A 15,326-nucleotide genomic window follows, 5' to 3' on the forward strand; every position below is an offset into this window, starting at 1 on the left:
ATTTGTGATTTATTAAACTAGAAGATTTTGAATGCATGAATGAATAGTTTTATGGTTGCTTCATAAGAAAAACATATATCATGGTTCAACCAGTGAAAACTCAATTAAAGTAAATGAGGAAACCTTGAATGGAATGAAGAGGGTCTTCCTCATTAAACTGAATCTGTCCCATTATTCCTTACAAGAGCAACATTTGAATTAGGTCTATAAATTTTTCAGCTACCATTAAAATATTTACCAGTAAATGCAACTTTGTACCTGGTATTGGATGACCCCTTACATTTCCTTGTAACTTGACTTTTTAATGAAAGTATAATTCAAATATGATACTTAACACTCCCCACAATATTTTATAATTTTATTTATATGATTCTCATGGTTTATCAGAGAAGGCATTAGTATACAAGCATTCACCAAGGTCTTTCGATGCTGTTTAAACACTTAAGCCTGAAACATAAGTAAAATGTTTGTTGCACCTCACAGACACATTATAAGGCATTGTAAACTGTCAATTGCATATCACTATATTGAAGTCCAATAATCTTTTATACCTGTTATCGCTCAAGTTTAACACTCTCAATTTTTGCATCTGTCCAATCTCTTCAGGAAGGAACTCCAGCTTATTAGTCCGAAGTGACATTACGGTGACATTCTTGCAGTTCCCAATCTGATGGAAGAAAAAAAAAAGAGAATTTTGAATCCTTATGTATCCTTCTGCAGATTCCACAGGGACCATTAAGTATAATGTTCTAACTACTAGGACATCCATGGTTTAAAACAGATATACAAAATAGCCCTCAGGTACAATTCTTAGTGCTCATTTCAGATCAATAGCTCAACCAGTTGGGTACCTATGTAAAAACCTTACTTTTAATATAACTTTAGAACATGATTCAGAAATATATTGTTAAGTCCCTCTAAGCTACCAAATAAAGAATTATTGTGTTTCTAATTGTATAAGTAGGGTTGGGAAATGGTGGATTATTGTAAAAAATATTTCAGATTTTCATACTGCAGTGTATAAACAATATATGATCACTGTATAGTGATAAAAATATTCTGCCATAGAAAATGAGAAAACAGAGCATGGATTTTGAATTTTGAAATAACATTTTAAAACAGAGAAATTTGCAACTAGGGCATATTACTTAAAAAGAAATGTAAAAGTAATTGATAGTAATGAGTGAATTTTTTCAGCAGGCATGTATTTGCGGAAAAATTCCACAATTAAACATAAAGTGACTTAAATGTATTTGGAGTGAGAAAAAAGTTGCACGAATAAGAAAAAATTGTCTCATGTAAGAAAAAATTGTAGTCTAATGGCTTCAATGCATTTTCGCAAATGTTTCACCAGTTTAACAAAATGGGAAAGATTCTCTCATCACTAGTAATTGATAAATAACAATCTTGGCTTTAAAAACTGTTTGTCAAAGACGCAGTGTCTTGTTCAGAAGTGTTTTATTTCAATAACATTGTTTATTTTATGGGCAATATTGGTGTGAAAGTATTTTAATGTAAACAATGGTTCCAGAAGTAGTCAATTCATTTATCAAGTCATAAATATGCAAACAAACTTCATGCCCTTTTTCCAAGCATTTTTGGTACTGGCTACCAAAATCCAAAACCAAGAGGGGAAGATGGGTAGTGATAGGGAAGTGTTATTAACATGACTGGAGGTGTGTCTAAATGAGTTTAAATTTAAATATTTTCTGTATTTTCTTTAAATGTTTATTAACTAATTCATTCAGCAATGGCTTGTGAAATAAAACAAATCTCCCAAAATAACTTTTGTCTAAGTGCTATTGCACTCTCTATTTTTATCATGTCCCTGCATTCATAATTTCATATGAATATATTATAGACATATATTATAGACATATAAGCAGCAGTACTACCAACACTTTGGTTGCCCACAGCTGCAGTACAGTATGAAACATGTCCAGGACTGAGTTCAGCAGTGATAAGTGATCAGTTCAGAGTGAGCTCTGTGTACTACAAATAGGTAAACGCTAGTGTGCAAAGTGCAAAAAACAAGCACAATGCACCCTTTTTTGTACTTTACTATACCTCCCAACATTTTGAAAATGGAAAGAGGGACAAAAAGAAATGGCGCATGCAGCACGGCGAATTTTTTTTGACCATGCCTATTTTTGCGACCACACCCCCTAAATACCACTCCCAATTGATTAAATTTGGCAGGTTATTTAAAGTTTGAACACATTTCTTGTTTTATGTGTTATTACAGTTTTGTTAATGAAGGTGAACTTGCCCTTTAACCTGCAAGTCTCAGTTCCTCCAAGAGATCTGTTTAACTTATTAGTTACAATTGTAGCTTTCTCGTCTCTATGCCAAAAGCTACAAGTTCAGGAGATCAAAGGGAAATAAGGGACTTTTCAGTAAGTATCCGGGACTGGGCTGAGCTGTCAAAAGAGGGACTGCCCTGCAAAAATAGGGACAGTTGGGAGCTATACTTTACACACTGCCTTTCTTTGAAGTAAAACTGCTGTAGGAGAGGGCTCTGCACTCTGTTGCAGAGTGTAGAGAACTGTGGCTACCTTCATAAATACAATTTTGCCTGCATACTCTTCTGCTCTGCTCAGCAGCTTCTTGTATTCTGTGTGCATGCATCCTACATACATATTTATTGAGGACATTTAGGAAACAGACATCCTACCTGCCTGAACACTGAATTTTACTTAAACATCAAATAGAAAGCAAATATTTATTTTATTATTTACATTTGGCTTCATGCACAAAAATGCAGGGGTTAAGGGTAAGGCCCCACAAAGCAAATTGTTGGCCTGCAAGTACAGGCTGACAATCTGCCAGTACGTTTGAAAAATCTTTTAAATGTGCCTGCACCCAGAAGCACTGAAATGGCCTTTGTCTAGGCACACTCAGCCGATAACTAACATGAGACTTTGCATTTTTTGGTGGATATTGGCTAAGTGCGTCTGCACCTGAGCGGATTCAATGCTTCTGGGTGCAGATACAATTAGAAGATTTTTTAAAAGTATGGTGGATTTTCAGCCTCATGGGGCCTTACCCTAAGGATGACTGGACAGCCTGTGTCATTTTACCACATGGCTGACACAACAGCCACAGATATATCAGTCGAAACACACAGGCAAAAAAAGCATTTAGATACCTGCAATAAACATAAAAGAATGGTGAAAGATGCAAGAAGGAATGAGCTATATATATGTAAACATAAGACAGCCTCATGTTAGTCTTATTACTAGAAATATGGAGGATTTGTTCCAGGACCTAGCATATGCCCATTGTTACTTTTTTAGATGGTGTCATGTTTACAGTAGAATAAATCGGTATACAAGGAGAAGTGTAGAAATAAACTAGGATCCCAATTATATTGTGTAATATATGTTTAAGAAATGTTAGCTAATGTGTTATACGGTGACAGCTGAGATAAAATAAAGAATAGTGAAATTGTACAAAACCATTTTACCACTAATCTCATCATTTAAACTAGAATGGATTTAAAGCAAGTGATTATGGACTGCTCAACCTCAGAACATATATGGACTAGAAGATTTAGATTCTAAACAAAATGAATACAGGTATGAGACCTATTATCCAGACTTTTTGGGACCTGGGATTTTCTAATTTGGATCTTCATACTACTACTAAAAAATCACTTTTAAATACATTCAGTAGGATTGTTTTGCCTCCAATAAGAATTAATTATATCTTAGTGGGGATCAGGGAAAAAGTAAAGTTTTAATATTACAGAGAAAAAGCAAATATGTTTTAAAATTTGGAATTATTTAATTAAAATATAATCAATGGGAATTACATGTCTGTAATTTGGAACTTTCTGGATTACAGGCTTCTGGATAATGGATCCAATACCTGTACTCAACTTGTGTTTGTGCTTGCACAAGAGGTACAGTTGCTGTTAATTCCCTTTCAGTTGCACAGAATGATATTGGAGAACTGGGCTTTCACAGCCTCGTTTGTTCATTCTTTTGTAAAACTGAAACATTTGACTTCAACTTCTTGGCCTTTGCAATTATAGATTCTCCAGGGTATGGCTTTAGGTCTCGGTGATAAGATCTTTTTCAGCTGCATTTTTGTGTTTAATAAGTAGATAATCATAAACTTAGGGACGGAGTTATTAAATATTGAACTTAAAAATACAAAACCATTTCAAGAAGTTTCATTATGTTCACTATCAACACCATGCTGTGAGGAAAATTTCCTGACTGTCAAGAAAATTTAGCAAAAATTGAACCGTGTTTTTGAGAACTGAGACATTTGTCAAAGAAGTTACCTGTGTATATTCATCAGAATATGTTTAATTACTTTAAGTAGTTAGAAAGGATTTGCTTAAATCCCCTATGCAAGTCACATTCAGGTATTAATAGTGTGAAAGAGAATTTGTTAACTGTGAAAGCATAGTTATTCTTTTTTTAAGATCAGTATGTATCTTTAACCCTTGTAGATAACTATAAGAAGATAACTATGAATGATACATCAGCCTTGTAGCCTTCAGCTAGTTGGGAACTGCCAGGTTTTTAAAAATCAAGACATAGCAAGAGCACCTATTCTAGAACTATTCTAGTAGGCCAGGTGATGCTGAGAAACAGCAAAACTTAAGCAACATTGCCAAAGAGCTGAAGCATAGCTCAAGTAGTCTCACAATCAGTATGGCTCTGATAACTGGATGACAAAAAGATGCAATGGCAATCTGTCAGTTTGGAAATTCTACAATATGGGCAACAAGTTCCTATTAAAGATATGCGCTATGTTAAAAATAATGGTTGATTAGCAAGTTAAGGAAGTAAGCAATGAACAGATATATGAGTTGCCTAAAAGTTCGCAAATGTTATCATTTGTTTTTTCAAAAAAATGGCAATATGCTTTTGCAAGATGTGGGTTCTCAGAAGAATTCAACAATGATGAAGTATGTTCTTAAGAGGAAGAGCTGATTTATGAGGTTTGAGAAGGAAGATGACTATAGAGAAAAGGGGTGCAGGAATCAGGCATTCGGCAGGCAATAGTCAACAAGTACAAAAGATCCAGTGGCTTCAATAATTCTTTCTAAAATGCTTTTATAGACTGCCAGGCAGGGGAATGAGTAATAAATCAGACTGATAAATCACTCACATTTACAAAGCCAGTGTCACATCCCATATTTACAAAGCCAGTGTCACATCCCCTAAGTTAATTCCGCTGCTATTTACTCTCTTTCGAAGTGCTATCATGACAAATATATCTGGACATTAAACACACCCCTATGCATTTCTTTGATAAGTGGTTCAGAAGCTAGCCTTTTATAAAACCACCGACAAATGTAAAGGAGTCATCAAATGACCTGTGAAGCATATTCAAAATCTTAGCAACCCATACAACTGCTTTTATCCTAGACTGATGAATAATCATCTGTTCTAAACAGTTTTGAGGCACAAATAATAAATGGAATAGTATTATTTTGCTCCTAGTGTCACTGACTTATGGGAGTTTAGCTAGTGGAAACCACCATACCTATTTGCTGTCTGTGAGATACCATTTAGGATTTGACTCACAAGTTCAAGGGAAACAATTTTTTTTTTAATTGAGCAGTTTAGAAACCTTTCTTGTTGGATTGTAGCTCTGGCAGTTTAATTTATATTACACACAGTTTTTTAAAAATAGAAACTGAAAAATATGCAAGTTAGTATTACAAGAAAGCAAAGCATTTAAGTGGTTAAATGAGGACATGCATTTAGCTAAAAAAAAGATCTGTATATCCAGTCAAAAGCCATTCTACACATGGGCTTGTGATCAGAAACAAAATTCTACTATGTTAGCCAACCTTTTTTTAACTAATAATTTCTGGAAAAAGTTGATAATTTCTTTCCATTATTTTAGGGAACCAGTGCTGCTCCTGCCATGTGGCAAGGTGAACCTTTTCTCAGGCAACAGGGTGCAGCAACTTACTTGTAGTTAGTATTTACCAGTCAGTATTTACTAGACCTAGCCATTTCCTCAACTGGCAGCTATAGGAGATTATAACTGGCACCTGTGGCTTCAGCACCTGGACCCCTACCTGATGCTATGGGCCAAACATGTATTTTGATTATTTTTTACAATATTTAAGTGTTAGATATGTTTCTTATTACAAGATATGTTAAAACTGCTAGCCTGAACTTTTTGTTAAACTCCAACTCACTGTATTTTCTGACAGCAGAGTTTAACAACATCTGAAGGAATACAGGTTGAACATCTACTACTTGCAGAAACTCCCTATTCTCTAACTCTTCCCTAGCATAGCTCTATTGTTTTATTGTGAATTCTACATACATATCAGTAGACCAATAACACCTGGTATAACAGATTAGGTTTATTTGTGAAAATATCTGATCTAAAAAAGGGCACTGTAAAGAATGTTTTAGAACTTCAGATACCATCAAATCTCATTCTTTTTTTCAAACTGTATATAGCGTTACTTAATATGTTCCATTCAAACACCCAGTCACACATAAAATGCAGTCTTTTGTGTACTCATACTCACTTCCCTGGGCAACTCTGTGAGGAAATTTTCATCAACTGCTAATGTTCGGAGACTATGCAGGTATCCTATAGTGGGCGGCAAAGACTCCAGCTCGTTACAGCTGCAATCAAACTCTTCTAATAAAGATAAACTGAAATTTTAGAAGAAGACTTATTAAACAAAGCACAATTTGCAGTTTCAGTATGAATTATGCAGTAAAATCTATAACACACACACACAAAGAAAACTGTGCAATAAACTGTACAAAATAAATCATTTGTAAATACTGATTTGCAAATCTTGCAGATATGTCAGTTTCTCACAATAAAGCCATTATTCTTTTAGTAGCTAGCTCATTCTCAAATCAATAATCAGGACAAGCATACAGGAATTAACAACAAGGTATTTAGTATATGCTATCATTTTATATTTACATAAACACAAAGAGATCATTGTGTCTCCAAGTTAAGACAGAAATCACAACACACAACCATTATCTACAGCAAACAGTAAGAGGACAAGAGGGCAGTGATGAAGACTTTACCTGTACAGCCAGGAAAGCCAGCTACAAGACTGGGAGTGGTACATACAACAACAGACACATCGGTGGAATATGCAATGAGATGAAAAGGAGGAGTAAATTAGCGATGAATAGGACATGTGCATGAAGACAAAAATAACACATTTGCGTTGTATTGTGCTCCTTATTATAATCAGGAAAATAATATATATTATATTCTATGCTACTGAGAAAATTTATTGTAACAGTCAGGAAAATATACACTATATAGCAAAGGGTATGTGCACACCCCTTTTTATTACTGAAATTGGCTATCATTGCAGACAGTTTTTACTACACAATTCCATGCTTTGTGGTAACAGTTTAGTGAAGGCCCTTTCCTTTTGCAGCAGGATAATGACCCTGTACTCAAAGCAAGGTCTAAACAGAAATTGTTTGCATAAATAGGGGTGGAACATTTTGACTGGCCTGTACAAACTCCTGTCCTCAATGAACACCTGTGGTAGGCATTGGAACTCCAACTGTAAGCCAGGCCTGATCACCCAACATCAGTGCACAACATTTTACAAATTAATAGAAGCAAATCCAACCAACAATGTTAAATGTGAAAAAAAACTTTCTCATGGAAACTCAATAGAAGTAAAGAAAATTTGGAATTAAACCAGGACATACATTTACTCATCAAATTTCAAGTGGCTCATATAATGAAACACCTTTCCTGAAGAGTAGAAAAGCTACTTTAGTACAAGAGAGGATATTAATATTCACATTAATTTTAGTTTAGGAATAAGACAAGAGACAGGAACATGTAAAAAAATTACACCGATTTACAACGTTTTTTTTGCATGTTGAAGCTTGGTGATATGTGGTGAATTCTGTCCCCATTTTTTTACATTGCATAATAAATCTGCCCCTAACTGTAGTGGGACTATACATTTCAACACTTCCTCACAGCTTTTAGTTGTCAGATGATGTTGGGGTTTGCATTTCAGCAAAAGATAGAGGACTACAGGGCAGTTATTCATTTCAATGTTTTATAAAAGTGATACCGACACTAAAGAAAATACTCTATATATGAATGTACCTTAAAAGTTATCTATAGGTCCTGTTGATCATTTGTCGCTAATAGTTCTGCTCTTGTAATTAATTGTTACATGAAGTCCCTAAACTGACTCCTGCTGCACAAATATGGCAGCCCCCTCATAGTGGAACATAGGGGATCAGATAGGTAAGGTAAAAGCATTGAGCAAATACTATTAAAGGAATACAGTCATAGGAAAACATGTTTTTTTTCAAAATGCATCAATAGAGCTTCTCCAGCAGAAACCCATATTGAAATCCATTTTTTGAAAGCACAAACAGATTTTTTTTTTCTTTTTAATTAAATTTTACATGGCCGTATTCTTTGTTTCCATGGGTGCCACAGCCATGTGACTTGTAATCTGATACACTTTACTGCTGCACTGCAAGTTGGAGTGATATCACCCCACTCCCTTTCCCCCCAGCAGCTGATCAGCAGAACAATGGAAGGGAACAAGATAACAGCCCAACACCTGTATTGTATAAGTGGTAGGTACCACAATAGCACTCAATAGTAAAAAAATCTAAGTCCGTCTCATGACTCCTTCAGTTAGCAGGAGAAACAATAGCTTGTGTGAATAGCTGTTTGAAAGCAGTTCAAAGTGTAGTGCTGGCTCTTTAAAGCTCAGAATCAGGCAGAATGACCTAAGATGGCTGTCTACACACCAATGTTACCAATTTATAGGTTCAAGAATAACATTTTAAGTGATACCGTGAATTATTTTCTATGTAAACAGTGTAATTTAGAAATAAAAAGGAAAATACAAATCATGGCAGAATCCCTTTAAGGCAGAACTAAAAGTTGCATAATGTAAAGTAAGGTTTAATTTCTGGTGTCAGTATCTATTTAATAGTATTAATGTGTTTGGTGTATAAGTCAATATTATATATATGTCATTGTTATATACCTAGAAATTCTTGTTAAAGGAGAAGGAAAGGTTTATTTAAATACAGCCATATGCACTCACAGAAAAGCTGCACTGAGTCCTCTATCAAAAGACAGGATTTCTTGTCTCCTTTTTTGTAAACATGTTCTGATATCTAGTATCTGATTTCCTCTCTCAGAAAAATCCTTAATTCCTGGGGCCAGAGTCTGCACAGTTCTCTCCTCTTTCCTGTTCCCCTCTCCCACCAGAATGTTAAGTACTCCCTCCCCTGATTTGAGCTATAAGGGCTAAGAGCTGCAGCAGGAAACTACTTAAAATGGCAGCTGCTGTCTTAATCAAACTGAGAAAGCTTCTAGGGCTCTTTACTCAGGTATGGTAATGCTTTCTGCAGAATATATATAGTGTTCTGGGTGGCACTAATTTGGTAAAACAGTGACAGTAAAATGCCAAAATGAATTTATTTCTCCTTTAAAGATCATAATAACAACATAGTAACAATATATTTAGTGCTACAGGATATATTTTTGTGGACCTGGCTCATATTTAGCTAAAAGAAGATTCAATTGATGCTAGAGTCACTACATATGGCTGTCTCTGCTGAATTTTTAAGGGCTCATTTATAAGTGCGCAAGTTGCAATTTCGGATGCTAGTTGACCTATTTTTTAAACCCAATGCGATATTTTTCTCCAGCATAACTCCAGCCATGAGTTGCCAACACACCTGATGCGATTGCGGTCAATGTGTTAGAACAGCACAGTTGTGCTGCGACGTGAATCGGATGCAATTGTTCTGAAAGTCTTTGGTGTTGAGATGTCATCATTCACTATACTCGGCATCCAAATGACGCAATTACCTTTAAAGAATAGACTTGTGCGACTACAACTGTACTTGCAGATTGTAAATGACCCCTATAGCTTTCTAAACTGACCAAGAAGTTTTAAAGAGGGGATTTATTTGTATATGCTTTAACCACAATGCATATTCCTTCTTCTGTTACTGGCATCCTATCCTAAGATAAATTAAATTAATGTATAATCTGTTAAAATACTGTGGATTCAGGTAAAATAGGCAGGTACAATGCTTTCAACAAAAAATATACAAGATACTGGAATGAGAGGGCAGTGTATTAAAGCAGAATTGAAAACAATTACACTGCAGTTACCATTTATAAAATCCCAAATACCCTAAATCATTGTGGAAGTTTATTATAACAATGACAACCTGGGACACAATTATGATTCAATTATACTGTACATAGGCTAAGTCTCCCCAAACCTGGCACATTAGAAAAAATTCTTTACTTGACTTTCTCTGAGCTGTTATTTTAACATCTGAGTAGGTCTGTGCATTCCAGCAAGCTCCAGTTCTGTTGTAATCAGCTGCACTCTGATTGGATCTTTCTTCTTGTGGCTTTTCCAATCAGAGTGCAGCTTTCTTGACAGACAGTGAAATTTACAAATCAAGCCGCAGATGTAGGTAGGGCTGGAGAGAGGAAGACACTGCAGAAATGAAGACTAATATGAAGGTTCTTCAGGCTGTAAACTTTACCTGAGAACCCCAATAGCTCTGTACATTTGCTGCAGATTTCATCAAACTCTCACAGGTACTATTTTGTATATGCTGCAAAAGCTGACTCATTAGCTGATATTAAATTGTTTTTTGTCACCTGGCATCTGTAATATCCATTTGACCTTTTCTCTAGTCCTAATTTATATCTCTCACCCACAAAAAGCTAATTGTTCTTTTATATTTCTTTTTTGTTTGTTTTTACACTTTTTTTTACTTTTACCACTGTTTTGTTCATTCCTAGTTAGTTACAGTGGCACCCCTATGAGTGTATGGCTGGGAAAAAAACAATGTCGTGTATCAATGCCAGTGTTATAGTGCCAGGGCCCCAATATCTGCCATTAGTACCCACTGCAACTCACTGCATATAATGTGCTGGTTTTGTAATTACAGACTGCATCTCACTGTATATTATGTGCTTGGAATGTCAGTACCCACTGCCTTTCTTGCTATAAAACTAACTGAAACACACACCCTAACTGATCCCAAACACAAATGGATAGGGATAACCCCTCACAGAAGTGCATGTATAAATACTTTTACACCAAAGCATTTTAGGGTGAAAAAAGCACCTCCGTCCGCACTTTTGCAAAATATCCCTTGAAGTCCGTGGGAACCGCAGGAGGTAGTTGGGCGGTTCTTTTTTACACAGCAAATCCACTAGGTCTCACATTAGCTTTGGGTCAGTCTATGTATGGCCCATCTTTAGCCTCCACAAACAAAAAAGTCACCCTCCGCCTATGATCCTGTATTTGCACATAGAACAGATGTGAAATATTTCTCTCTGCAATAATGATAATAATTAAAAATCAAAGATAATATCAAAAGTCCAAAACAATATTTCCTTGCCCTTAGGGGGGCATTAACTAACATTTGTATTTTATTTTTTTTATGATTTATGGTTTTCTTTGTGCTAAAAATTCATTTTTTTGCTGTAAATTTTTTTTTTATGATTTATTAAGTGTAAAAACTAAGAAAAACAGCAATAAAAAAACTTTGCCATCAAGGTCATGTAGAAGTCAATGGGAGTTGTCCTAGGCAAATTCTAACTTTGTAATCTGTATTTCATTTGTGCTTTGAGGTTTGTTTTTCATTTAAAAGTCCACAAAGATTTGTGGAAAAATGTAAAAACCACTAAATATTTGAGATATTCATGTTCTTTTTGTTTTTGTTCCCTAGTTTAACTCATTTCTGCTTTTTTAATTTAGATCTTCTAATAAATGATTAGACATTCATTGTTTTAGTGGAAATGAGTTTAGTCATGTTTCAAAACCACCTAAACCAAGAAAATCATAATGTTAATAAATCTGCCCCTTATGGGGGTATTTAATATATGTCGCTAACGGAAAAACAGTTGCAAAGTGACAAAATTTTCACTTTGCAACAAATTTTGTAATTGCGAGTCAAAAAAAATGTTATTTGTGCCAGTGTATAGTGTTTCTAATTAGTGATGAGCGAATCTGTCCTGTTTCGCTTCAACGAAAAATTTGCGAAACATGAAAAATTACACGTGCCAAAAACAAAAAAAATTGTCACATGCGCCAAAAAAAAATTGTTGTCTATTGACTCACTCAACTTTTTCGTTGCACGCTAATTTTTATCTGCAGTCAATTGTCTAGGCCATTTTTGCACAAAAATCCGGCAATGACAAAACACAGAAATTCGCCACAAATCCATGCCTCGTAAAAATTTTGCTAATAAAACTTGCTTTAATAAAACTTCTTAATGAAAAATTCACAAATTTTACCTTAAAATGTATGCCATCTTTAAGCATGTCTTAAACATTTGCAATGCGAAAAAAGGCTAATGAAGAATGTTACATTGCAAAATGCGATTTCTTCTTATTTGAGTGCAATTGTGAATTTTATTAAATTCCGCATTTAGGGGCCGATACACTAAAGGTCGATAACGAATGCAAATGTGTTAAAATATTGCTTAAAATTGGTCATCGCTAGATAAATAACACCAAGAACATTGCTTCTTAATTCAGACAAGTGTCCTTTTAGTGAATCGATCGTCAACTTGCAAAAAAGTGATAATATTTTTAACGCAATAAAATCACTCTTTTTTTGACCTTAAGTGAATTGGCCCCTTAGTTTCTTTAGGTGAATAGCTTAAAAATTTAGCAGTTGCTGTCAAAATTCAAAGTTGAAGGTCTTTTGTTAGTAGACTGGGGAAATCAAAGAGTCTAAATTAGTGTATGTATTAGTTACAGTGTATGGGCTGATTTATTTAATTTGCAAACAACAGTGTGATGGTTAGGGGTAAGAGTAGGATATTTGCGTTATTTTAAGAGACCCTAGCTAGCCAGCAAGTAGGGATTTTGTTGGAAGTTTATTTTTTAATAAGCTGATGGTTGCTTCTGCCTGTCTATGGAAAAATGGGTCATAATTGCATGCTATGTACATTTGCAAATGTGATGTAAGGATGTAGGAGCAAGTAGCAAGGAATAGGTGTTGCATGAAGAGAAAATCTGACTGAGAGAGGGACTAGCAAACTTGCTATTCCCACTCTCTTCCCAAGTGGAGGTACTACAGATCCTGGTAATTTTAATTAAGGAATCTCACATACCTAATGAAAGACTGCCAGCCCCCCCCCAAAAAAAAAATTGGCGATTGTTGTTTATTTATATGTGACAGGAAAAACCTTAAATCCTTATCAGACCAAGTCCCTTTACATGTAAGCATATTTAGCTTATTATCATGCACAAGTTTTACACAAGTGTCATGGTTTAGTTTTGAAAACAAAATTAATTGTCTGTTTCATTGATCTACTCCTAGATAAATCTCATCATTACCAGAGATTTAGGAAACAGAATATAGAGTTAATGAATTGAAATGTGCACTGTACCTATTTGGTGTATTGCTTAAGAAAAGTTCTGCATAGCTATAAGAAGATACATTGATTACTAAAACACTGTATTTTTTTACATGCCATGGCAGAGTAATCAGTATTTTAATTTGAGAAAAAATAGTAGGAAGTTAAAGAAACAGCTTTAATTGCTATTGGACCAACCTAGATCTGCAAGTGTCTATGCCATCTCCATTTGGGTGTGTGGATTGGTGGGTGTGGGTTGTGTGTGCTGGGTTTGCTTGGATGGGTTGAACTTGATGGTCTTTTTTCAACCCTATGTAACTATGTAACTATTTGCAGGAAAGGTTGTCATTGGATGAGACCCATATGGCAGTCTTGTTCTCAGGTTATAGAATTAAATAAAGCAGGTACACAAATGGATAATACAAAGCTGGCATAGCTTATTAAATATGCACAAAGCCCTCAGACTAGATTTCATAAGTATTGGCTAAAGTAATCATCAGGACAGAAAAATAACAGGGTAGATATTAGGATAAAAACATATAAGCATTCTATAAGAATTCTGTTTTCTAATATTTGGACAGAGTATGTATTGCTTGCCAACACACTAAGAAGGTATTCCCAAACTGTGTTTTGCAGTTACAATAGCATAGGGGAGATGTTTGATCATAGTTCTAATGGAAATCATTTACCCTGCAACAATAGCAGCTGCTATGCAGACTTCTTTAACTGATACAGACTGTAGGTTTGCAAAGCATCTGTGTGACCTGCTTCATCAAAACTCTCTGAATTCTGCCTGCAGTGACACAACACAACAATAAAATTACTTGCCTGGTTTGACTCTAACTTTAATTCACCAAGCTGATACATGTCAACATTCTGAGTTACTACATGGATATCCCACTGCCACCATAGGACTCATTTTTAGTAGTCAGATGACTGAAACTGGAGCAATTAGTGTGCACAAATTGTTTTTTTGAAAGTATACATTTTTCATCTGTACTATGCTAATAAATATGTCTACATATATAAATGTGCATTATGCATTTTACTTGCAAAAATACAAAATAGACTGCTGTTATGGTTACAATATTTTTGCTATAGTATTGCATTCATGCCTACTCCAGAAAGCCGCTTCATTGTGCAGAGCGCCTGCTGTGGTCCTCCTCTGGCTATTTCATGACACAAACTACTTAAATCAATTGGACTACAGTTTGATTCTTCTATTTTCCAACCTCTTCACAGCTAACTATTATTTTGCTAGATCTGGACAGTAACTTGGAACTTTCACTTTGTTCTTAACAACAGAAAAGAACAAAATTCTCCCATCGATTCCCTGATTTCTGCCTCCCCAGCAGGGATATAGAACTGGGTTATGATCAAATGAAAAAAAGAATGGAAAGAAGAGTATGGAAGAAAATGAGAAAAGCATGGAGATAACAGTAAAGGACTTTGAAATCAACATAGAGAATAAAACTTAAAAAGGACAATGAAGCTTTTTAGTAAAGCCTGTGGAAGGACACATTAAAGACAATACTGGTTAATATAACAAACATATTACAACCTACACCCAAATGAACCATTTTGCATTTCTAAATTATTTCTCTAAACCAAACATCATTCCAAATTAGCTCATTGTAACATACAACAATGTTATCATTTTGGTAAGTTGCATTATTTACATTAAAAACATTTACCAAGCCTGGAAATAATTTTGGCCACCTATGTTAGAGCCTGCATAAGTCTGTAGAAATACCCATTTGAAAGGTTATTGCCACCCCTATGCTTACAGTAAAAGTAGACTTGGCATATGGCATAACGGGGTAAAGGCCCACAGCAGTTGTTTGAGTTTTCTTACTTGTGGGTTTAGTAGTTCTTCTGGTAAGTTTTAAATGCCCATTAACACCTATTATTCATTTCAGGTGCAAGTCATGGACAGAAGGACTACTAAACATTTAATGCTAC

The 15,326-nt window shown here is 35.0% G+C and overlaps 1 protein-coding gene across 11 annotated transcripts in view; it reads right to left on the reverse strand.

The window, feature by feature from the left end:
• Positions 1-15,326, reverse strand: part of lrrc7 (leucine rich repeat containing 7) — a 216,830-nt gene that overhangs the window by 62,077 nt on the left and 139,427 nt on the right. For all 11 annotated transcript variants that reach the window (XM_031900216.1, XM_031900220.1, XM_031900221.1 and 8 more), the window contains 2 exons: positions 6,515-6,644; positions 552-667 (listed from right to left, as the gene is read on the reverse strand). In XM_031900216.1, coding sequence (XP_031756076.1) covers positions 552-667; positions 6,515-6,644 — 246 coding nt within the window. The remainder of the gene's footprint in view (positions 1-551; positions 668-6,514; positions 6,645-15,326) is intronic.

This window comes from Xenopus tropicalis, chromosome 4 (genome assembly GCF_000004195.4).
Source record: "Xenopus tropicalis strain Nigerian chromosome 4, UCB_Xtro_10.0, whole genome shotgun sequence".
NCBI classification, from domain to species: Eukaryota; Metazoa; Chordata; class Amphibia; order Anura; family Pipidae; genus Xenopus; species Xenopus tropicalis.